The 26,619-nt window shown below is 42.3% G+C and overlaps 1 protein-coding gene across 1 annotated transcript; it reads right to left on the bottom strand.

Moving 5' to 3' along the window:
* Window positions 1-399: 399 nt before the first annotated feature.
* Window positions 400-12,670, bottom strand: LOC310802915 (CTTNBP2 N-terminal-like protein). The gene is made up of 5 exons (XM_083667526.1): window positions 12,631-12,670; window positions 9,110-9,217; window positions 3,492-3,725; window positions 3,088-3,195; window positions 400-2,909 (listed from the first exon to the last, which is right to left on the bottom strand). Exons 1-5 carry the CDS (start codon window positions 12,667-12,669, stop codon window positions 1,656-1,658), a joined length of 1,743 nt encoding a protein of 580 aa, XP_083523652.1. The 5' UTR covers window position 12,670; the 3' UTR covers window positions 400-1,655.
* Between the last annotated feature and the right edge of the window lie 13,949 nt (window positions 12,671-26,619).

The following is a 26,619-nucleotide window of genomic DNA, read 5'->3' on the forward strand; positions in this document are numbered from 1 at the left end:
ACACACACACACACACACACACACACACACACACACACATACACAGACACACACAAACACACACAGATCAGACTCACCATGAGTACACCTTGTTCAACAGCAGGCCAGCGGAATTTTTTTTTTCAGTAATCTTCAGTATCTTACTGATTTATGCTGATGGTGAGCAGCTACGTTTTCTGCTAAGAATTTGTTTACAGATAAGTTATCCCAGCTTTATCTTGAGTCATTAAATGTTTCAGTCATTTGATAAGAGAAAGATGTATTGAAGGGTGGTTCTCCAGTAGTTTTCTGCTAGGGGCCTTTACACAGACATGACGACTTATGAGCAGACAGTGACACCTGGTGGACAGATCCACAGGACAGTAAATCAGGAGTGGTTTCTGAGTGTTCATGAAAAGGCTTATGATCCTGCTTTGCATGCATCGCACTGCACACACACGCACACGCACACGCAAAACAAAACAAAACCAATGATCATTTTCAATTGTACCGTATATTGGCATTATAATAACAGGGAAACTCTAAATATCTTAATAGATAGAGTACAGGGTGAGGAAGTGGATGTGTCATGTATCCATCAATGGATCATACTGCAGCAAATCATGTGCTAAGGTAAACAAAATAAAGAAACAAAACAAATGATGTTACATGCAGCACCAAGCAGAGTAAAAGTCAATGGCTTTCAATACCTTGGTAACAAAACCACCTTAGATAACTATCCTGAAAGTCAAGCGATATACTGTACCAAGGCAACATTTAATGCTGAAGTACAGTACCAATATATTGAATTAAATATCCATATATAAGCAGCATATAACAAACTAATATACTGGTGAAAATTTATATTTTGTGCTCATGCATTTGTAAAAATATACATTCTTTTAGAAGACTGGTATGAACACATAATCATTTATGATATCAACTATACATACAAATAATGCTGTTTTGTAAATGATTTGGTCCTCAGAATATTAGGAATATTAGTATAATGTGCCATGCTACTAAACAACACAACAGAGAGAGAGAGAGAGAGAGAGAGAGAGAGAGAGAGAGAGAGAGAGAGAGAGAGAGAGAGAGAGAGAGAGAGAGAGAGAGAGAGAGACAGAAAGAAGGAGAGCGAGAGCACTTTAAATGGATTGGATACAGCATTTTGATTGATTGTCACCTGCTCTTGTAGGAGAGCCATTTAAAGCTCATCAAGGTTTAAATAGTTCCCCAGCGTACTGTCTTACTTTTCCTGATTGCCTTTTACAGAGGACACATCTAAATATCAACATAACAAGCACAGCTGCTTTACCGTACATATTAGTATTACAGGATGTAAAGTGTGAACTGTATCTTGGCATATTTTTCACCATCTCATCATAGCTAAACATCTCATCATAGCTAAACATCTCATCATAGCTTGAAGCTATCTCTTGTTGCTTCTTATTATTACCAGTTAAGCAAACTAGATAAATGGATACATATAAAACATCTACAGTATAGTGCTATTGCTTAAAAGAATAATACAACTGTATATAAAATCAAATAAATACAATAAACGTGACAGTGTTTTGAGGCGTCTCTCAGCATTCGGGTACCTGTGTGTGTGAAGTAAAAAATAACATACAGTAGGGAAGGAATGAAGGGGTGGCTAGTCGCTAACACAGCAGCTAGCTGGTAGAGGACACCACCATGTCCAGCTCCTTGACGTTCTCCTGACTACTGGTGAGCCCACAGCTGCCTGCCAGCTCAGGGAAGTGGCTGGCTCTGGAGACGGGGAGGGGGGAGGCCGGGGACTGAGCCAGCCCAGGCTTCTTAGGAGGGATGGGGGGCGGGTTCCCCCTGTCTGCCCGGGGGATGACGGGGGACCGGACCCCTAATGGCAAGGCGCCAGCAGCCCTGCTGATGACCGGGGAGGAGGGGGCCATGTTCCGGTAGTCTGTGCCGAAGGGTGAACTGTTTGGTGTGGGGAGTTTGGAGCCCTGTGGGACGGTGAAGCGGGACAGTACCTGGGTGACAGTGGTACGGGCCTGCTGTTTGACAGGGCTGACCTCGGGGGAGGGGCTGGGTAAGGGGGGGGAGAGGTCCCTGGGTGAGTAGGGCAGGCTGCTGCTGGTGTTCCCACCCTGACCCTGGAGCTCTGGCTCAGTGCTGCCCTGGAACTTGTGTCGGGCGGCGTGGAAGCGCTGGTTGATGCCCGCCTGGTAGGAGGACTGGTAGTTGGGGCTTGGGCTGCCTGGCGGGTGCTTGGTCATGACAGGGGAGGAGCAGGGGGAGGAGGTGAGGGAGGATGGGCTGGTGCTGCAGGGGGAGAGGTTCCGAGTATGGAGGGCAGGGGACAGCAAGGTGGAGGTGGTACTGCTCTCATTCCAGTCGTCCTGGTCCAGCCTGTCTGCAGAGGCCTGGTGGTCCTCCATGGGCCCGTGGTGCCCATTGGTCTTGGGCAGAACTGAGACAGAGAGGTGCTGCTCACTCCAAGCCTGGCTGGGCTGTGGTGGCTCTACCATGGTCTTCACCATAGGAGGATCTCTCCTCACCCCCTCCATGTCTGTGAGGGCATCCACCTGCTCCTGCAGCTGGCAGCTATGGGCCTCCTCCCTCCTCAGACGGGAGCGGAGCTGCTCGCGCTCCGTGTCGAACTCCGCCAGCTGCTCCTCCACCCGCGCCTCCATCTGCAGGGCTCTCCTCCGCTCCTCTTCCAGCTCCAGGGTCAGGTCCTGGGTGGCCTCCTGCTCCTTCTGCAGCCTACGACCCACCTCAGCCAGGCGGTGGCCCTCCTCCAGGGCCCTGGAGCTGGCCCACTTACACTCCTTAGCCAGGGCCGTGGAGAGCTGCTTGTGCTGGGCACGCTCCTCCTCCAGCTGCTCCTGGACACGCTTCTGCTCCTTCTCCAGACGCCTCACCTGGCCCCGCTCAAACTCCAGCTACAAACACACACACACACATGGAGAAGGATGAAATACATTGGCTGAGTAGATATGCAGATAATGAAACTTTATACATGATAATAGCATGACACTTTCAATGTGTTTCCTTGTAATATGGAGACTTTCAATCAATCTCCAAAGAATACAGGAAATATTGATGTTAACTGTACTGTACCTGCTGCAAGAGGCGCTCCCTCTCCTTCTCCAGGATGTATGTGACATCATCACCCTCTGCAGTATCCTCTGCATGCCTCCTTCTCTCCTCCTCCAGATCTGCAATGACCTGAAACCAACACAAGGGGGAGACAGTGAGCCATAAATGAACAGAGAAAACAGGACAGATTACTCCTCAACAACTCTGCAACAACCTAATGGACTATGAGATCCAACTCATCCGTTGGTACTGTTAGTTGGATAGTTCTAGCTTATCTTTCATCTAATCTAATGGAAAAGGAGGGGTTGACATCTAAAGCACCTATAATATTGCAATATTTCAGTCATGCCTTCACACATCACAATGAACACTTAGATAGGGGACTAAGCAGGCCAGAGACCCCAGACCCCAAACCCCAAACCCACCATCCTGTGTCTGCTCTCAGCTGCACTCAGCTGGGCCAGCATCTTCTCCTGCATCCTCCTGCAGTGGCTGACCACTAGTTTGAGGACCACCAGGGGGTTGGAGGAGGCTGCAGCCTCACGGACGCCCGAGCTCTGCCCCCCCACGGCCTCACTGTCCCGCTGGAGGGCCAGGAAGGGATCGCTCAGGTTGTACTTCCCATAGCGCTCCTGTACGTAGATGTCTCTTCGCTGGGCCTAAGGGAGGAGAGAGGACAGTGTGTCAGAGGAGGGGTATGGTAAATGCTAAGTGGGATCCTTGGAACAACCAGACTCTGACGTCACCCCATTGAAGTGGAGATTTAAAACGATTCATGTAAGGGTAAAGGATAGGGTTAGTGTTAGGTAAGGCTTATGGTTAAGGTTAGGGTTAGGTTTAAGTTTAAAGGTAGGGTCATCCCAAGGATCCCACTTAGCATCTATCGTCTCAAAAACTCAATTTTGGCTATGGTGTAGGAGGGTGGTTGCTGAATCACACTTCAACCACTTCCCTGATTCATTTAACAGTCCACAGGAGGTTTTGCTATTTCCCCAAAAAGTGAATGAGGAAGTAACAGTATCTAAATAACCAGAGGGCTCAACATAAGGCAATTATATATAAGGGACTTAGTTACAACAAAACCACATAGTAAAGCTACTGTTCACAATATCAGTCTGCCAAAGGTGTTCAGCTACTTTAACAACTACATAAACCAAGCCTGTCATGTTTTCAGTAACTGCATGCTTTGACTCCTCTCAGGCCTGCAGGAATCTTCACTCTACTGCCCGCTAAACAGGAAGTCAGCCAGAGCAGCGCGCCGGCAAACACAACATGCCAAGAGCAACAGCGACCATATTTCAGATGGGGGTGGGGCCTCCCTACCAGAGAGAATGGGAGAGGGAAAGCAGGGGAGAGAGAGAGAGTGCTAGGAAGAGAGGGAGACTAGGGAGGGAATAAGAAGGGAGAGCGAGAGAGGGAGCAGGGGAAAGAGAGAGGAAAGGGAGAAAAGGGCAGGGGGAAAAAGAGAGTGCTGGGAAAAGAGGAGAGGGATAGAGAAAGGAGAGGGAAAAATAGAGGAGAGGGAAAGAGAGAGGAGAGGGAAAGAGAGAGGAGAGGGAGAGAGAGAGCTACAGGGAGAAAACAGGAAAAAGAGAGTGGAAAGGGAAAGAGAGAGGGGGAGAGAGAGAGGCTAGGGAGAGAGGTAGAGAGGATAGGTAGCGAGAAAGCAACGGAAAGAGAGAGGAGAGGGAAACAGAGCAGGGAAGAGGAGGAAAAGAGGAGAGGGAGAGAGAGAGCAGGGGAAAGAGAGAGCACTAGGGAGAGAGGAAGCAACAGATGGTGTCTGTCTTCTTTTAGGGGACAGCTGCTGAGGTCTGGACCAGGGCCAGGGCAGACAGGGGCTACGCTAAACTCACACACTGGGGAACAAATTAGAGTACAGGCAACTTCAGGTTCAGTAAGTGCCTTTGGGCTGCAGTGAGAACGACTGAAGGTCTAAGCAGGGTTGAACTAAAGAGGATCAAGGGACTTAGTGTGACATTGTATCTTATGTGGCACAGCCAGGAGAGACCTCCCGAGGCCTCATACTTAAACCGCCATGGAGGAGACATCCACCAGCGGGGGACTGGGAGTCACATGGAGGGAAATGAGAGTGAAAGCTACTGTTAACCCTCATTCACAGGGCCGAAGGACGTTGAGCCAAGCTGAGCTGTACTGGGCTGGCCTGGTTACGCATCCACCACAGAAACAGTGCTAGAACGGAGTATGTGAAAGGCAAATATCCAAGCCTGCGCAGTTCGGGTCATCCCTGCAGTGTATAAAGCAACTAAGTAGCCTAGCAGATTCACATCAACTAGTCTGTGCCCACCTCACATTAAACACAAAGTAAAAGTTAATGATTCTTTACCCTCATTCCTGAGTCTTCTTTTAACGCTTTGAAACATCGGGAGTTTAAATGAATATGTCTGGCAAGGCATCAAAACTGAGATCACATTGCAGATTGTTGGTTGGCTGTATGACGTAATCTGTCATATCTGTCCATACATCTAAATAAGCAGAGGGTGTGAAACCTTGCCAGTGTTATTTGATCTTAGTCCCATTGGGATGTGTGAAGGCAGATCAAAAGGATGTGGAGGAGAGGCAGGAAAGCACAGAAGGCCCATGAGATTTAAAAAATGTATCTCAAATATGGACACAGTCGTTCCCCTGACAACCACTCATCACCTTGTCCTTGGTCCCGTATATGACCTGTGTGACCCAGAGAGGGGAAGGGTGCACATCCTACCACCTCACACACCACGACCATCCAGAACCCGGCCCGGAACCCAGCCCAGTGACTGCTCTGATGTGTCACTCTGAGCAAGAAAATTAAGACTGTAATAGAAACTTCCTCTTGGACTACACACACACACACGCACACGCACACACACACACACACACACACACACACACACACACACACACACACACACACACACACACACACACATACACACACAAAGGGAGGTTGTTTGCCTTGACTGATGCTGTCTAGGAGCAGGGAGTGAGAAGAGGGATAACATGAAACAAATTCCTGTCTGTGGTGGCTAATGTTTAACAGCAGGTCAACCATCACTCATTCACTCATTCCTCTGGTTATGTACCACTGCTAACAGGCATCTTCCTCACTTCCCTGTAGCCATTCAAGTCAATGGGAGATTTGGTAACCAAGCCACAGTTGTTACTGTACCTACAATATACAGCAACATTGATTATAAATGGTTATCCATGCGTTTATTTTTCATTTATTTTCAGAGATGCACTTACAGCCAAACAATTTAAGTGCACAATCTAATTTAAAAGCCAAATGAAAGAGAGCATTTTGATGAAGATCATTAAGGTTAATTGCCTTGGTTTCCGAATCAGAACAGGTTATTGATTGCCATGCAACAGCTAGGTTGCTTTGTGTGACCAATGGACTGCTGAGACTGAATGAAATATAAATTAGTCTGACAAGGGGATTGTTCCATTTCCCTTATTTTGGGAACTGGCCAGACAGACTCACAAGCCACTTGACTAGGGCAAAGACCGAAATATGGACATCACTGTAGTCCAACTTCCTGCAGCACAACATAAGGAGAAGTGAAAAGTGAGTCACGAAGAACAAAAATATGCTTTGGACTGTACGGTTAACAGTGAGCAGTGAGCACAGCCTTAGCCAACGAAAACAGAACACATAAATACCTATCATACACTATCTATCATACAAAAATAATACATAACCAATCCAAAAGAATCCAAAAGAATCCAAAAGTACTCCTCTACTTCTGTACATGGCACCAAAAAGGGCTCCACAGGGATACACGAAGACATTTATTTTGCTACAAACTAGAACCTTTTTTTTCTAAGAGTGTGCAGTACAACAAGTTTAACCAACTATCCTTTCCCTGGTCTCAAACATACTAGCTACCAAAGAACTAAGACAAACTAACAGCAAATGAAGTCATCCTAAGTCTTAACCAAGAAGACACAGTGACAGTATCTCCTCAACTTGTGGTTGCTGAATATTTGTCATATGACATACTGCAGTGACACATGATGAGTGAGAGACTGAGTGTCTTGATCAAGAACGTTCTCACGATCTCTTGTAACATACAGTTTACATGTACTGAACAAGACCATTCACACTCAATCTTTATCCTCTTGCTGGAAATGAAGACTTATGGAAATGAAAAAGACTGTTTCACTTCAGGTAAGGCAAGGTAAGGCATGTTAACACTTCAATCGCCATTCATGTGAGGACTGGAACAGATTACAAATACTCCTTCACGCCAAAACAGCTGCATACTGTAGTAAAACAGGCTATGTTCAGCTCTCTAAACACTTTACAGATGGCTCACCTGTATCTCATTTCCTCTCAGTTCTCACCCTACTTCATTATTCCCACCTGGACCTCTAATAGATGACAGGGAGAATGTTTTGGACAGTTACAGTAAAAGAGATGGTAGTAGACGTCCAGTAGACGCCCACCTAACTATGCTCCTTGATCTCCAGCCCTTTCTTTGCCTTTGATAATGGTGTATGGCCATGAGAGTTTAAACCCTAATTCACACTACAGGGCCGAACCGAGCTGAACCGAACTAAGCTGTATGGGTTAGCCTGGTTACTCTTCCACCATAGGAGATGAAACAGTGCTGGAAAGGACAGTGAAAGGAAAATATCCAAGCCAGCACAGTATGGTTCGGGTCGGCCCTGTACTGTGTCAAGCCCCTAACTGCTCAAAAAGTTAACACTGCTGAGCCAAGGGCCTCAATGAGTTATCTAGCTAGCTAACAGTCCAGGTTCATTTCGAGAGGCAGCAAGGAGGCACAGAGCAGCCACAGCCACACATCCCCCACAGCTCCAGTTAAGGTCTTTGTTTATTTGTTCTCTCCCAGTCCCCCTCATATTGAGTCATCGTCCGCCCACCATGCTCCAACTTCTCTTGCCTTAGATGGCAACTTCCCAGGAGATCTGTGGAATGCAGTCTAGACACAAGAACTCTATACTGGTTCATTAACAGTAGATTGTTGCACTCTCTGGTTCTTTCATTGGTACATTGTACACCTATAGGAACAGCATATTGTTGCATTATCCTGGTTACTTCCATTTGGATTAGCAGTTGAGGTGACCAATGCCCAATGTGACTTGTAGAGCAAGCATGCAACCAAACCATAACACATTTCTGATTAAGGGACCAAATCCAAACTTTGAGGTGTACGCTCATAACTCAAACAGTTGGAATACAGTATTTGAATATAATAGAGTAGAATAGAATAGGATAGAACTACAATTGTCTACACAAGGATGGAAATTTGAGGTTAATGAAGCGAATGTATTTGTCTCATCACTGTACCTGACCTCAATTGACTGGATGTGCATTAGCCATCTTTAGCCAGCGGCGAAATTAGCTCCACTGTAAATAGCCCCAGTACATAGTGCAGACTACTTAACCCAGGTCATACGCGATACCTAGATTAACCTCTATCTGCAGTCTGATGACGTCGAGGCCTGTTTCACAACATGTCCGTCTTAATCATGCTCTTACAGTACAACTGCTGGTGACGTATTTGACAGGGCTGGGTTGCAGTGACATCATACAGCCAAGGTGCAGGTCCGATTTTCAGAAGGCACCTACCCTCAGGGCCTCGATCATTCCCTTACTGGCTAAAGTATCAACTCAATTGAGGTCAGGTAACGGGTGACTGACATCGGGCCTGAATCAAATACATACTGTATGCCAAAAACTTTAGGTATGCTTGACTTAGCTTGGAGTGTGCACTTTTGGGCACTTTTCTATTCCTTTGGGTCTATTCCTTTGGTTCTTATTGTGCCAGGCAAACTAAAACAAGTGCAGCTCATGTATTTGAAAGAACAAGGCTGGTGGAGGTAGATATCGGAGGAGGGGCTCATTTTAATGCATGGAACGGAATAAGGATTCCACGTAACTCCATTCAATGCATTACAATGAGCCCATCCTCCGATTTCTACCTCCACCAGCCTCCCCATATGTATGTATTTGACCCAGGTCTAGTTGACTTTGTGGGGACGAGGCAGCCACACAGGTCTGGTGTAGGGAACCTACCCTCAGGGCCTCGATGACCAGGTCACGGGCCTCCAGCTCACCCTCCAGGATGCTGAAGAGAGTCAACAGCTCAGGCTTGCTCAGGCTCTCCATGTTCAGCTTGGGCTCCTGGGGGTCAGAGGTCAGAGGAAAGAAGAGGATCAATATCATCAGAGATTAGGGAGATCCTATACCGTCTCTGGTATCATCACAGGAGGAGGATGTAGCAAGCGATACTATCCAATAGTTTATATTCTTAAAATGATGAAAATCAGTTTATGTGAGGGAGAAGTGTCACTTAATTTTCTAACTTTAACATAACTACTGTACTGTGCAGGTTGTTTTTGGGAGATTTAGAGGGCCAGTGTGGCCTCATTTGGCAGAGAGAATCCTTCAACCCTGTGTGCAATGCAATGGACCATTCCCTGATTTCGAGGAAAAAGAACTGCACACAAAAGGAAACAAATCTGGCAGAGCACTACAGTGTATCTCAGGCAAACAGATTAGAAACATTTAAACATTTAAATCCCAAAATCTCCACTATAAAAAAAATGAAATGTATTAACCAGGCACAGGCCCTGCCGAGCCTGCGCCATCATTAATAAAAGCTGTAGTAAACTGAGAAATAGCCTAAGTAAGTAGCTGCACTTTCCACTAAGATGGGTCATTTGGGTTCTGTAAGTACTGTAGTACTGTTGCTTTTGAACATTTCAGTTCAACGAGGCGACACATGCCTTCAACACGGGCCAACATGTGGTGAGCAGATAATGGCTGGAACTCCCAGTCCCTGTCTCAGCACATCCAAATTGTCACACAGTTGTCCACAAGATATTCAGTCAGCGTTTGTTTACCCTTGTTACGAATTTTCAGCTTATCGCCTTTCAAAGCGTTGTCTGTGAGTCAAACACAGTTGTGCTTTGCCATCTTCATTTCAAGTTCTGGAACAGCAGGGACCCTTTGAGAGTTTGTGGTTTTGTTGAAAGGCAGGACAGAAAGTGTTTGAAATGTGTTGCGGTCTCTTTGTAGAATTCATGCCCTCTTCTCTCAGTGCTGTGTTGGGTATGTTGACAACTCCGTGGACTCCACACCTCAAACACGCAACCACATTGTGACCAGCATACACATGCAGGCAGGTCTTTGAAATCAGTGCAGTTCATATTACACTAAAGCCATGAGAACCTTAACAGAGAAGACAACTGCCTCATGGTGGGTTCCCTCTGGGATACCATTCGTTTGGAGAGAGGCTATGAAAGCCCAAAATAAGGCAAACTGTTGGTGAAAATAATCAACAGCATCCCCTCCTCCATATCTTACCAAAGTGACATGGAGGACATTCAATATCAGAGAAATTTGCAGTTGAGATAACATCTCAAGCTCTACAGTACCTCATCCAGATTCGCCTGTGAGCCATCAGTCATGCTTGAACTACTAAGCATTCAGCATACCCTGCTCTCATCTAGCTCTGTGGTCTGAAGTTTCCACATCATGAGGTCATCAGGAGGGGTCGGACTACTGTTGGAGTGTTGCATAATGAGATAGGAGCTTGGGGGGAGGGGGGGGGGGGGGGTTGATCAGAGCTACTGTACAAATACCAGAGCTTTAGCATTCCCAGAACCTACGATATCAGTAACCAGACACTTTAACACCCCATGACCATAGTGTGACCATAGAATTGGTACAAACTTCAGCAATTTAGAAAGAGTTGTTTTTGGGATTGTCAATGGTAGCTCAGCATTCCTCTAGACATGAGAAAAGTTCTAGAATGTATGACTAATGCATACAATGGCGCAGTAACATCAATGTAGGATAGGATTACAATAGGGATGAGCTTCCTTTAAATGAATATTGCTGAATGCTGCTGACGTTTTTCATAACAGTTACTCTCAGGAATAAAGTAAACACAGAGCTTTACATCTGCCTTTACCAGCCCTCATGGTTTGTGGTCTGACCACAGGGGTAGCATGCAAATTATACTCCAGTACACACCTCCTACAGTTTAGTTTTACAGGCTTTTGCTAATTTAACAGGCGATTGTAATCTCTTTGAAACTCTGTTATGCTGTATGTTATATGAAGCACGTTTGATCAAGTAAACATGTCTGTCATCACCCATACTAAGACCACCTCATTTAAACATTATTTAGTATCATTGTTTCAGATTTCACATGCTGAGTCGGCCAAGAGTATATGCCCACTTCAGTAATGTTATTCAAAGCAATAGCCTGGGAAAAACCAAATATTCCCACACTCGTTCGTTTCCACTTCCTAAGGAGAATGCCTGTGTGTAATCCCTTCATCCTTGTTTGTTTTAAACAAAGCCGACTAGGCCCCTTTTAGACTGCAACATTACAAGCTTTCCACCTCACAAACCTTTAAGCTTACCTCAGTTGCTCTATCTATCTCTGTGTTCAAGTTTACAGAATGCAGGTTGCCAAGTTTAAAAGGGAGGCATGACTCTGTTTGTTTTTTTTCTCAGTGCCCAAGATACTTCCTTGGCCTGTCTAAGTCAATTTGCGCTGTCCTTGTTGCAGGCAGCATACAGTACACTAACAGATGTCACAGGCTAATTACTGAAATCCCTTTGGTTAGTTGGCTTGCTGCTTGCTGACTCAGTCAGGGTCAGGGTCAGTACAGGCAACACTTTAAATCAAGAACCATTGATCTAAAACTGGATACGTCAAAACAGACTTCCCTTTCTGAAACTTACCATAACATGTGGTCCGAATTACTGTAAGGATGCATTGGATTCTAATAATTTCATGATTAAGAATGCTACAATTGTATTGTTACACGTGTCATGAACATGTAATAAACATATAACGGTAATGCAACAAAGTCAAATATTAGTGTTTTGAGTTCCTTGACTTGTTAAAGTAAGAATAACATAAATCATTATTTTGTTTTAAAGACCCAGGAGTCTAATCTAATGTATGGCCTGAAATTGACAGCTTTGGGAAATGCATTAGCCATCTTAGTAATGATGGCAAACAATTTGAATGTGCTATTTTTGTAGTTTTGCCTATTTGTACCAAGTTCACTATTTTAGAGGCATTGTGTAAAAGTATACTTTTTCTGACTGACAAGATATTATAAAACAGCTGATTGATAGTTTCCCGATAGTCTAGTCACTACATACAATCACCTCCCTATGACTGCTAGTTCATAGTATCAGGACAAAGTATTAAACGTTCTCCAGTTCATAACCTACATGCAAAACAGTGATTCAGGCATAATCCAGTTCAAAAATCAAAAATCACATACTGTAGGCTGTATGAGACTTTCATTAGCCTACCCTGTCGTTGATAGTCATTTAAATGATTGGAGAGAACTCTGAATGCAAGGAGCTTACGTTGGAAATAAAAACATTATATATATATCACTTCAAAATAACTCTAAAGTTAAGTTTAAATGATGAGCATCTAACCGGTTCACTTAATTTTCTTTGTATAAAGCGGATTAACATGAGGTTTTGCAACGATACCAATGCAGATTTGAATGAAGGCTCATCTAGAGTAGAAAATCAACCTCGACCAAATAACATACCTTCATATGTCTCTCTGATGCCTTCATAAACTCCAACATGAATTTATTGTCAAAGATTGGCTTGACTTGTTGCGTCTTCAGGTCCCGATAGCGGAAGAAATAGACACAACTCTATCTGACATGTCAGTCAGCCTATAGGCGAAGCCGATTTAAAAGTTCTGACCTATAAGGAACTTACCTCAGATTCAAGAGGCAGGGAAACAAGGTCGCTGCATGATTTTTGGATACATTTCTTTGTTTAGATTCTTTCCCTACATTAGACACTGTCCAATAATCATTTGGAGGCATTTTGTGTGTATTTCATATGTCGTTTAAATTGCTTTTTCGCATGTAAACTGTGATTTATTTGTAGCCTGTAGTAAAGGTGTGATACCATTATTTCTGCATTCACAGTGCCAGCTCACAATAGCGCACATAAAGGCATCAACACAAGGATTGCTACGAAATTACCAAAGGTGCGAAATGATGGACAACTGTTAGGCCTACATTACCAGTAGTTCATTCATAACATTTTCCTGTGTTCAACACAATATCCATTGAAATGATTACTTTATATGTATGAAACTTTAAATAAAGTACTTTGGTACTTTATCTGATAGGCGATGAGACATGAGTTTATCTATATCACTTTTTTAATGTATTTATTATTATTATCATCACCTTCATTTGTTTCTAAAAAAAAATCTATTGGATTTAGTCCAGGATTAGTCGAGATTACAGTAGCCTCCTCCCATAGAAAATTGCCCCCTGGTGGAACACAGACACATTGATTGAGAGATTCTAGAATGTTGGATATCATAAGAAACCCAGTTGAGAACATATAAATGATATTATTATACAAGTCAACCTCTTGCTTATTGCCTTCACCTCAGTCTCTTCGTCAATAGCATAATCACAGACTGTGGGTCAGTGTCATATTGCCCCTGTTGGAGAATTTTGCCCGGCATCTTCTTCTGTTGTGGTTTGTCTCCAATCATCCATATCCACTACGTCACCATTCCTGTTGGCTGACCTAGAACAAAGAGCAGTCATGACAAAAAGCAGGTACTGACTTGCCTGTGTTCTTCTCAGTGATTTCAGACAGAGCTTTCCCACACGTAATCCCTGTGTTATTTTAGCCTACTCATCAGCAGCTGGCAAGCACTCATGTCTGCTCTGCGGTAATGACAACAGCTTCTGACACCAAACACTTCATACACGTACTCACGTACTCATTAGGGAGCTTCAAAATGTTTCCCATTTAATCCTTTGGTCGTTATTTAAATGTCTACAGTGCTACTCATCTTCTGACGTCACTTTACAGAGTTATTGTGTGAAATAACAATAACAGTAACTCAATACTTGACAGAGAACTTCAGAATGCTCATTTGCCATTTCAGCACCTGGAGTGGGGCTCATGCTCTTTACAAAGCATCCTCTCTGCACTCTCAGCTCTGCTGTCAAATACCTTCAGATGTTTTTTGTTAGGGGTAGATACAAGACACTCCAGTGACAAGCCCTACCGCGTATTTCATACAACAGAATCATGACACTGGATTTCATGAAAATACACGTTTTTCCATGTTTCTGTGTTGAAAGAGCCCCAATTACAATACATCATATTCGCCTGTAGAGGGCAGCGTTGTGTAAGACTGAAACTGAAGACTGAAGACTGAAGCTCCATACCAGTGGATTCTGGTGTTGGTAGAAATCGGAGGACGGGCTCATTGTAATGCATGGAATAGAATGAGGAATGGTATCAAACATGTGTAATTGCCATTCCTTATTCCGTTCCATGCACTATAATGCACCAGCCTCCACTGCTCCATACCCCACGGTATGTATTATCAATGCTCCATACAGATGAGGCAGAAGTTGTAGCACTGCATGCAAGGGACTTGCATCTCTAGACATTGAAAGAATATCCCAGTACCCATAGTGCTTGGTAAATCAATATCATATATTAAATGATAAATAAATCAATGAATATGATAACAGTGTAATAGACTATGATGACTATAAATCAGGCTATTGTGTGAGCCTTGTCTGATAAACACACATACAACATGTACAGTATACAATCTCTCTCCGTGATTATAAAGAATTCTTGCACAGTTTTTAGTGATTGTTCCTCTTTCCCCACAGGGTAAGTGTGTGGAATCAGAGCCAGAGTAGGTTCCTAATAAGCAGTCGAACGTCAGAGGCTCTCCAGCCTTAATCGAGAAGCACTATTTCAGGCTCTTCAATTAAGCTTTCTGACTGCTGTGGAGAATCTGTGTCCTGTCCTCACTCCGCACAGCAGGGGAGGCCGGTGGAGGTAAAAATGGGAGGACGGGCTCATTGTAATGCATGGAATGGAATGAGGAATGGTATCAAATGTACTTTTTTACAGTACCTACACCAGCCTCCCCTGACACAAAGGAAGGACCTCTCTTCAAATCAAATACAACTTTATTTATATAGCACATTTCATACATGGATGTAATACAGTGTGCTTCTCAGGAAAACAGAGAGAGGAAATAAAAATACAACTAGATAATAAAAAGACAGCAAGACACTTTATCAGTTCTGTAGATGTCAGAAGCAAATCTAAGTCTACTCATTCAAATGCAATGCTGTTTTTATGGACTTTGAATATACAGTACATTTGATTGTGTGTTTTGTAAAGTGAAAGAGTGGAAATCAAGTATATATGTAGCAGAGGTAAACTGGAATCATGCTCTTGTGATGAGGTAGCCCTACCTGAGAAAGTCAAGTGTCTTCCACATGGGAGACCCACGTTCAAAACCCCTCTGTCTGTACCAAATGTCTGTCTGTACCATCATTCCAGTAGTTTCTTACTCTTGCCAAAATATCACATTTCTGCAGCAATCCTTTCACAATAATGAATAAACACAATTTAAAGTATATTTTGTGTTGCCTAAAAAGTCGATGGAGAGGCACAAAGCATTATATTAAAAATAAGGGAATGTAAAAATATTGTGGTGTCAGCATTATTTTTCTTTTTCTTTTTCCTCTTTTGCTTTCAAACTATGAAAATGTTTCTGTACTCTCTCCTCAAACCCTCTGACATAATTGCTGACATGTGTGATTTTATGTTCAGAAATATTCTGCTCAAGGTATGCAGGCCTGCAGTCATGCCCAGAGGCAAACTTATTTTTGTCATTTGACACAACATAAGAACAAAACAAGTTTTGTTTGTGAACAAGTCAAAAGTTTTGACACCAAAAATGTTTGAAGATATGATCTTTCTCACAAACTTTTTGGTGGAGGGGAAGGAGAGCTTTGATCTATAAATCCTCTGAGTAAATTAATAATTGACAGACAAATCAATGGTCAAATGGATGAAGACAGTGATGGATCTAGGACAGACAAGACTAAAAAATGTAATGAATGGATTGACAGAAAGGTGAATCATGATATTGAGATATTGAACATATAAAGTTCAAAACTTGTTAAGTTGTTCTAATATGGCATTGCAAGAATGTGATATGACTCTACTCTGCAGTATGCTGTACTGTCACTTGAGAACCTGCATTCATCTTCAGAGTACTACACTGTACTTTATTATTTATTATTCATAGAAGAAATCTAAAATGCATATGTGAGATGTTCAGCATTCAGTTATCAAGGACACTTAAATTAGCTCTTGTTATTTATTATTATAGAAAATGTTCACTGTTTAACAGAGCTTTCATTGGCATATCAAGTGCTACTTTACTATATATTACAAATAAGAAAGAAATGTACAAACAGATATTGCTAGCATGTGTACCTTGTTTGCTGTGACACACTGTAATCCTCCATGACAAACAAGCACTCAGGTTTATGCAAATTTCCCAACAAGGCACTTTCACTCTCAAAGGTCAACCGCTGAGGCAATTTGCATGTCAGATGACTGTCGCTGAAACAAATCAATTTGCCACCAACCACGCATCCTCTTTCAGCGGTGTGACTGTGGCAGGTGTGGTTGGTGTGACTGTGGTGTACAGTAGCTGTGTGACAGAGGAAGCTGGTGGAGGAAGAAATCAGAGGACAAGCTCATTGCAATGCATGGAATGAAATGAGGAATGGTATCAAACGCATGTGTTTGATACCATTCGTCATTCCATTCCATGCACTAAAATGGTCTCCCTTGCTGTGTGAGATGAGTGATTCAGTAGGAGTTGCATGGGGTTTACATTGTCCTATGCTGTGGCCTCCTCACAGCCAGACAGAGAACGTGACTGATATAGAGCGCTGATGAATGCCTATAACCCCTACAGCAGTGGGTGGTGCTAGGCAACAGATCCTGATAACAGCCACAGATTAGGTTTTGGATTGGTGACATGGCTCCCGCCAAGACACTGAAGCTATATTTACCTTCCCTCCCTCCCCTACACCCTCCCCCCCCAGTCCCCGCCCCTCCTCCTCTGAGCCAATGTTGAGCCTCCCCTGTGTCATCTCAGTTTTGACATCTTGCATGGAGCACCAGGTGTGACATGGATATGAAATATTCATTTTCTGAGGTAGAATCCAGGCTTCTGATAAGTAGGGCAAGGCAGAGGTGGGACACATATTGCACTCAGTCGAATTATAGACATTTTGAATGAAACTACAATTTTCGGAACAAAATGAAACAAAAAAACTGTTCACATGGGTCTGACATTTCGCAAAGATGGGAACAAACAGCAAATCATGAACTAATAAGAAGGCAGAAGAGGAAAGTGACAAATGGAGCTTTTGAGTGCTCTTATTCGATTTGTGGCATTTGGCCCTGTCCAACATTTTGAAAAAAGATATTTTCCCTAGCCTAATAAACCTGCCCTATCAAGGATGTTCTCTGCTGCCTCTTGACGGAGTGTCTTGTAAGGAACAAATATACACAAATGCTGGACCCGTGAAACAGAAGGCGTGAAGAGATTAGATCAGTTGGATTATAAAGCTGTCTGGATGTGTTTCACCAAGTGAAGTTATTTTGTATACAGCTATATGCTGCAGTTGCTAGGCACTTTTAATTCCACTGGGAGTTACTACAGTCAACCATAAAGTTTGCTTTAAACTTCACTTTGTAGTTATAATTACTAACATAATACATACAATTTAATGATCAGCCAAGATTGACTTTGGAACCTTGCAATGTGATTTATTGAGCACTGTCGAACATGATTTAGTATAGAGAAATATGTACTTCAAACAATATGTTTCTGACAAAGTTTTGAAGCCTTTTGTTCAATCCTTCAAAAAGCAGTTTAATCATTTCCAATCTAAACAATTCTGACACTCCATTTGTGGATAAACAGCTGTGACATGGATGGGAGGGTTGAGGATAGCTGCTCTAGCTCTAGTGGCATTCTACATTCCACAAAAAATATCACCATTACAAATATGGAAATACAAATGAACACAGAAACTATGTGACTGAGTGGTGAGGCCCTGTCTAGCCTGCTGCCCCCCAATGAGATTTAAAACAGTCTACTCTCACAAACACTATTTGGGCAAACAATGACAGAGAGAAATGTTCACAAAGACCAACATGGAGAAGCAGCCAGGCCGTTGCGCTGCTGCCAAGTTCCAGAAGGAAAAATTATGAATGGTAATTTAATCACATAATGGCACTCTCTCTCCAAATGGCTAATTTCTAGTGCCTGCTCCACTTTACCATGTATGCGGTGTGAATTCTAATGATGGATATTAGGGTGAAACGTATTACTTTATTTTAGTCAGGCACCTCAACTTTCCCAGATACAAATATGTTTTACATCAGGGGGCATGAAACCGTAATAGTATGAATGGACTTTGGTCAGATCAAAACATAGCCTGAAGACTTGACAAGACAGATTTGACAACATCAACATATCAACGAATGAGAACTGGAGATAACCATACAATCTATCAGAAACTAAGTTATACAGTACTATATCTTTTTCTGACATTTTTATTATTTTCTTTATACACTAAGTAATACATCAGTTTTCACTTCATTGGTCTGTTGGGGCTTAAATGGACTTTCATGAGGCAGAGGAGACCAATGCCTCCTGCTGAGTAGAAGCACATTCCGATGCTGTGTCCCAGAGAAATACTTAATATTTTGTCTGACACACCAATTTTATATGCTCACTTTACAGTGTTGAATAGTTGATTCATTCATTTTTACTGGATTCATTCATTTTTACTTTTACAGGTTGCAGTTACAGTTGTAGAAATATGATATAATAATATTATGAGGGTTTGAAGAAATGGTCTTGATTTCACAACATGACAACAAAGACATGGCACATAATATCATAAATTATAATATATTCCCCACACAGCATAAGAAAACGAAAAAAAGTCTCGGAAGCGTGAGTGTCACACATACCAAGTTTCCTTTTTCGATTGTGCTGTGAAGAAATGGTGTGATATTCTAGTCTATCTTATATTCCAGTAGTACAATGTATTTTTTTCTGAGATTCTCCATCTCAAGCTACACCTAATCTATATTCTGAGGATGAATAGCTTTTTTGACCAACTGAAGGTATCCCACAGGACACACAACTAGGATAGGATATTCCACAGATAGTTTGTTTGTGAAGACCTGCACACTATAGTTTGAGTTGAAAAAGCTGTGGTATCGATCCATGCTTCAACTGATGTAGGCCTTTCAATCGTTTGACAGTACATCAAGGCTTTCTTTGAGAGAATTTGCAGATATACTGTATATTCCTGCTAGAAAACCACCATCATAAGCTGATGAATTGCACACCCAGGGAGACCAACGCTGTCAATGCACAATGGTGTGAATAGAAGAGATTTTGAAATGACTAATACAAAGGTAATGATAATAAATTGAGGAGGGAGAGAATCAATCATTTCAAAGTTTCGAAACAACAAAACCTTTGAAGAGTTCTTTAGTGGAGAAAAATACTATTCCTTTCTGGCAGACTCACACAGTATTTGTAAAAATGAAGGTGTCTGAGGTTTATAACTTTCCAATCCTAATTCACAAATGTGATTCATTCGGACAGAGATAAGAAGCAATTGCTGTCACTGTATTGTACAGTAGAGTATGTCCACACTTTCAGTGCTACAGTCTCTCTGCTCCGTGATGGCTTGACAGAAACGACTGTATAAACTGTATTTAACTATTGAATCAAGAGGGATGTCTAAAGAAGTAATTCTTCTCCTGTGGACAGAGTGGCAGGACGTGCCTGCCCATGTAATGTCCTGGTTACTGGGGCCCACTTCCTCATTATCCCCTAACCAGACAGATTGATCCACAGATTCAATTGGTCCCAGTAAAGAAGATTGCTGTGTGTGTGTGTGTGTGTGTGTGTGTGTGTGTGTGTGTGTGTGTGTGTGTGTGTGTGTGTGTGTGTGTGTGTGTGTGTGTGTGTGTGTGTGTCTCCCGCTTGCAAACAGATAATAATTATCCAGCATGGTAAAAAACCTTTAAAGATTGAGTGGTCTTTCTTCTAACATGGGTACAGCATGGAGGAGAGGGAAATCATTTGAAAAAACAAGAGAAACACTTAATCAGTGGTGAATAGATTGCTAATGTCAAGATAGAGGGAGAAGAGGCTTTTTTGTGAAAATATAGGAATGCCAAATGAAGGGGTTTAACAACTCAACCAAACACGTGCTTACATTTTCATTCATAGTGCATTTCAAACATACCACACTATGTGAAAAGTGATCATGGGGTAGTTTGGATTCCACCTGCAAATATGTTAAGCACCCCCCGTCATGCTTCACTCTAATTACATTGGAAATTAAAGTTCTAACATCCAGGCTGAGGTAACTGACAGAGGCTTTTATAAATGAGGTACCGGTATAAAAATAGCCAGGGAGAAGATGGTGTAATGATATCCAGTCAAATTTAGGATAACCAAGTCCATCATTATTTCATGAAATGCTAAACGGCCTGTGATGGTAAAATGTAATGTACTGTACGTTAAACTTGTCTAACAGAAGCATAACGTCTGTAGATACATGCTTAATTATTAAATTTCCTGGGCCATATTATTCATCAGAGGATGTGTAAAAACAAGAGACTGAAATCACCAAACTATCATTTCAAGTTCAAGCTCAAGTTCAAGTTTATTTATTCAATTCACATAGCAGGTGGTCATTAAGACCTCTGATAACAGTTAGATGAAATCAAGGCTGAGGTACTGTATGAGAACATCAAACGTCCACTGCTACACATTCCTCCTACTACGAGTGAATGGTTCAACTAGTTCTGTCTGGCATTTTAAACAAATGAATGACCTCTCTCAGAACCTTTACATGTTATTTTAAACATAGATAGGTAAGTTCTCTCAGGTCAGTGGTGAAAATACCATCTAAATATCATGATTTTACACCTTCTCCCCTCACGTGGCGGTGTGTGGCCGCTGACCTAAACCTGATTGGTCACAGTCTGCACAAAAAGCTTGGCTCTCTGTCTCCATGCCATCTTTGGTTAGAGGGCCTTCCAGGCCAGGACAACAACCCAACTTTCAACACCCTGGCATTTGCTGTTTATTGATAAAAATGTCACCTGTCATCAGTCGGCTTGAACCATGATTCTTTATGTCACAAATAGAATCACAAAATCAGAACGTGAAAGACATTATAATGCTGGTCAGTGAGGCAATGAAAAATATAAATAAATATGTACATGAAATACTATGTATGTACATACATATGTGATGTCTTTCCTCTGCATAATGTGACTTGAATTCTTCACCCAGTGGTTTGATGTACAACTAATTGTCTTTTAATGCATTGTAAATGTGTCCTTTGTCTACAGATTAAAAAAATGCACTTTCTATTTTCAGCAAAAAGTGGGGATGAGAATTGATAATACCATATACAAGATCTGGTTATTTTGCTATTGATTTAGTTTAGAACGTATCTTCAACCTTGGGAACAGCGAAATCTGTTCAGTGAGCAATGAAAAAAAAGGTTCATTGAGCTTCTTCCTCCCACCCTCAGGCTGTCTTGGTGCCTTGTGTCTCCTAACACTTTGATGTCATTGCACAACTGTGAAGTGTTGTGGATAATGATGCAAGCCATTATAACTAGGTCAAGAGAGGAGATGGGTATAACAACTATCAAATTGCCTACTCGTCACACTTCCAACAGCACAATTTCTGATAGTGGGTTTACTGTGTAAGGGTGTGGGAAATGGTGAAAGTTTGGTTTGACTGCAAAAGTCCATAAGGAGAAAACAATATAGACAATATACATTAAGCTAGATGCATAATGCCTCACATTCACCAGAACTATTACAGGAAAGTTAGTTTCTCTGCTTTGAGACTTTTTGGGTGCATTTGTCATTGAAGACGTCTCTAATTGAAGATATTCATTACAGCGTGTAATTCATTACTCTGACGTTAATCTGCCGGAGTCTGTAGACCACCCCATGTGTGCTCATTTTAGTTTTAATTAAAACATTGTCTAAGATAATGTAGCTAATTTGGGGGTGACAAGGAAATACTAGGTTAAAACATTTCATACTGTAGCACTTCTTGATGACATGTGTATTGTGTATTTCTTCACAGAACACATTTCTAGGGAGAGAAAAAAGAAAAGTAATGTTTTCAAGAATAACAAAATCAATTTGAGTATTTCATATTGAGTGAGAATAGTGCCTACTTTCTCTGACAAACTCAAGGAGGGATCTGTCATAGAATCTCATTCACTCTCAGTATTGTTTACTTTCTTCACAAAGATCTCTACTGTCTATACCTCCCTCTGAAGGTCTCTGCATGCCCAGTTATCTGGACATTATTGATGCCCTTTGACCCTTCTCCTCCCACTCTTGTTCTTACTTTGTTGGTTATCCTGTGAACTCTATCGTCTTCATTACCACACTCTCCGCCAAGGGCCGTGTGACCCATCGACACTGTTCCACCACTCACTGTGTTCATCACAACCTGCCCTTTCCTAGGTTCGCCTTTGATGCATCCCAGAGAATATGAAGTGGCCTTTACTTTCACCTGTGTGCGGTAGGAACACAGGTAGTTGCCCAATTCATGTTACCATGGAAGGGGGAGTGAGGGAGGGAGGGGGGGGGGGGTGGAGGGAGTGGGGGGGAGGGGGGGGGGGGAGAGAGAGCAGTAACTAAATTGACATAGAACAACAGTGTTAACACAGTCATTGTTGTTACTAACTACAGCAATTACATTGTTATTAGACAAGCATCTTAAGACGGTGCAGCAGAGCTATCTAGCTCTATCCTGGCTCTATCCCAGCTCAATCCCAGCTCAATCTACAGGTGAGGAAACAACAGCTGTTGATGTTTAGTGTCATTCACACCAGATGGACGTGCACGTCAGTCTCACCACTCATTCACACTATGAAGTTGTCCCGCAGTATGTGGCAGCCAGACAACTGGAGGTTGGCAGCAAGTCAAGAACACATTCATTCATCTGCTGCTGCTAAGATAGACATGAGTCAAACAAGGCATCACAAATCTATGTGACATATCGGACAGGGTATACAGTAAAGACACCCATAAGCAGTAGTATGGTACACAGTTATCTTGTACAGTAGCCGTTGCGTAGCCAGTGTGTAATGGATATTTACACATCAAGAAAAGAGAATGTACTAAAGGCACATATGACCAGGGTAAGGCTGGAGCTAGAGTAAGGGCTAGGGTTACGGTTAAGGGATTTAACATCTGAGCGCGCCAAAGGCTGGTTTCATAATCTGAGTTGGGATGGAAAACACTGTTTCAGTTACTGTGAAAACAGACCTACTGTAGACACTTTAGAAACGTGATAATGAAGATGTGAATATGCACTTATCCTGGAATATTAGTAACCTTACATAATGAATCAGGTCTGGGGAACAAAGAAAAAGACGCTGCATTTGCTAATGAGAAATCTGATAACTAGAGCAAGGTGCCAACCTTTCTAAATCCTACTCTTATTGGATTTAAATCCCTGAGATTCAGCACAATACACATGGGTACCACCCACACTCCACTCCCTCATTACTGACAGAAAGTTGTGTTCATGGACTAGCGATTTGATTTGATGAGTTTATTTAAGTCCAAAAATGAATGTTCCAATCCTAGATTTCCCCTTTAACGATGCTATGCACAAGTCTGGTTGGTAATTTGCTTTATTTCTTTCAAAGCCTTTGGCTTAAGCCAGAGAGCAAGCTCTCTATAGAGCAAAGTTTGTGTACTATCTGGGGATATGAGTGAATCAGAGGAGAAGGCTCAGAGGAATAATAAGGACACAGACAGTTAGCCGGGAGCATATGCAATTTGTGGGAGGCAACACATCTAAGGAAAGTGATCTAGGGATACATCTGTTGGTTGGTTGAACTAGTTGATTAAACTGACCATGAAAATGAATCTTTTCTTTTTAGAACATTCACCCCACTACTGTATGTCTTACAGTTTGTTTGAAAGGAAATGTATTCTTCTCCTCATTTTTTTTCCTTTCAATGTGTCGAAAGGTTGTTAGGCTCAGTTGCAAAAAGCCAGTGAAGGGGGTTCGAAAGGGTTATGTTTGACTCTGGGTGCTAACTTTACAAACAGGCTAGCCACGTCACACTTTGGAGCTCTGAGCTATATGAAATGTCATATGGCACGGGAAATCGTTTTGGGAGGAGCTAAGAAAATAGATAAATTCACATGTACTTTGACCTAAATGACAATTTTTGAACTTTTTTGTGCAAAAACATTGTGCAACACCGGGATGTCACATATCAGCTAAAAAACTTCAAAATTACTAATGTGGGCCTTTAAAAGTGGATAAGTGGATATACTGCACTGTGTGCATTACATATTGAAAGTAGGTCACATTATGCGAAAATCATGTTAGCCTAAAGACAATCTGTACAGCATTAAAAATAGAAAGATATTTTATCAAAATGTTTTCTGCATAAACTTACAGTATATGCACTACTTGACGTTTGCATACTAAAGGTGCAATCTGTAATTAAATGACATACATATCTACATAAACAATGTACACCTCGTCTGGCCGCCTGGCACCGCTGTCTCTACGAGGATGCAGCGGTCGCGCTGTTCAGTCACGGCTTTTCACTGTCTTTTTAATTACACACTGGGCTGCCCCAGGATATCGTATCGGACCGTATCGTATCGGACCGTATTGGAAGGCTTTCTGCTCCCTGCTAGGGTATCTGTGAGCCTCTCTTCTGGGGTTCATCTGCAGTCTAATGGCCAGACGGAGCAGGCCAATCAGGAGTTCGAGAAGTTCCTCCGCTGTTTTGTCTCCACTCGAGCCGCCTGGGGCAAATACATCTGGACAGACAACGCTCATAACTCCCTACCGAATTCCTCCACCGGCATATCCCCATTTGAGTGCCCGTTTGGGTCCCCCCGTTTCGAGAGCAGCAGGTCGAAGCTGGAGTCCCCTCAGCGGAGGCGTTCATCCTCAGATACTGCTACACCTGGTCCAGGATGTGTGATACCAGTGGACTGGGAGGGTTACGGTCCTGAGGAGCATTCCTGGGTGCCTGTGTGGGATGTCCTGGATCCGGGCCTAATTCAGGACATCGATTGACTGCGTGGTTGTTGTCATGGTTGCGCGGCTGGAGCTGCTCCATCTTGACACTAGGGGGCGGCGGAGACCGCCCCATGAACATTCAGGCACACAAGTGCTTCTTATTATTTCATTAGGACATTTCTATTTAAGTTGTACGTTTCGTTATTCCTATGTGGGAGCTTGACTCTCGCCTGTGGTATGTTCTCTCATGGTCCTCTAGGACGTGTCTCGATATATGACTCTCTAGTTATCTAGTAAAGTTGATTGTTTATGATTTTCTAATGTGGTTCATGTCTACCCTGTGGATTACCTAAAGTAAAGTGGCTTTGCCTTTGAACTGCATTCCCTTGTCTAGTCTCCTCTCTTCACCTGGGTCCTACCCCACACATCCTCGCAGATTGGTTCTCCCTTACAACCAGCTCTTGATCTGAATACTTTTGGTTGGAATGCAGGTATAAAACAGAATGTTGAGGAACATATCTCCCCCCCCCCCCACCTCTCTCTCTCTATTTGTCATTTACCATGAGGCTAAAATGTTTTCCTTATTATGTATTTGCTTTGTAATAGATGTATACCTTTACAATGTTATTAAAGCCTCATTTGATTTATTCTCACTTGACCATTCTTGCTCTAATCAACCAAAACTCAACAATTCTCTGCACATAGTGTTAATTAAATTACTTGGAATTAGATTATTATTATTAAGATATGCTTTGTTATTAATGATACATAGCCAAATGTCCTTGCTAATCCTTCATATTGTAACTGTGCAATGGTGCAGTGCGTACAGTTCAAGACCTGATGGATGAGTGCATCGAGGGTTTAGGGAAAATAGACTGTTTACAATAAACACAGATGATCACATTATCTTTAAAAGGTACTGTATTTGAATGATGGTTGCCATAGTTACACGGTTACAGCATACTCTCTCTCACTCTCCCTTTTCCCTCCAGAGAGCACTGCAGCAGCAGCCTTTTATACATTAATTTCATTCAGTTTCAAACTCTCTAAAAAGTATAATCTCTTCTCTCTCATCGTCACTGTCTCTTCCTTTTGTGCATTGTTTTCGATCATGAAACATTGTACATAACAGTGTTTTTCTTCAAAGTTCAACGATCATTCAGGGGGTGGGGACCTTTCACAGAAAAGGGCATAAATGCGTAAGTGATGATTGTTTTGACTGAAATTATACATTTTGTTCAGCAAAACTCCCCATCCTCTCCTAAGGAATATATGGAGAAATATAACAAATATAACAAATATAACAAAGTAAATATACTCACTCAAGCAATGATTTTCTCTCATTGGTTTAGCTCTGAATCACTGCCTTCTTAGAAAGGCACATTTAAAGGGACATTCAAAATCTTTCCACAAAGAAGATGAAAGGAGTTCATATAATGGCCAAGGACAAAGTAAAGCATATCAATATCCCTCCAGCTGCAGCTATGTGCATATTATAATCTAAAGAGATACTCTATATGGGGTATTCTAGAACATACCATAGATCTAAGATCAAATATGCATCACTTTGTTTGCATTT

Source organism: Argentina silus, assembly GCF_951799395.1.
Source record: "Argentina silus genome assembly, chromosome: 4".
In the NCBI taxonomy this organism is placed as follows: domain Eukaryota; kingdom Metazoa; phylum Chordata; class Actinopteri; order Argentiniformes; family Argentinidae; genus Argentina; species Argentina silus.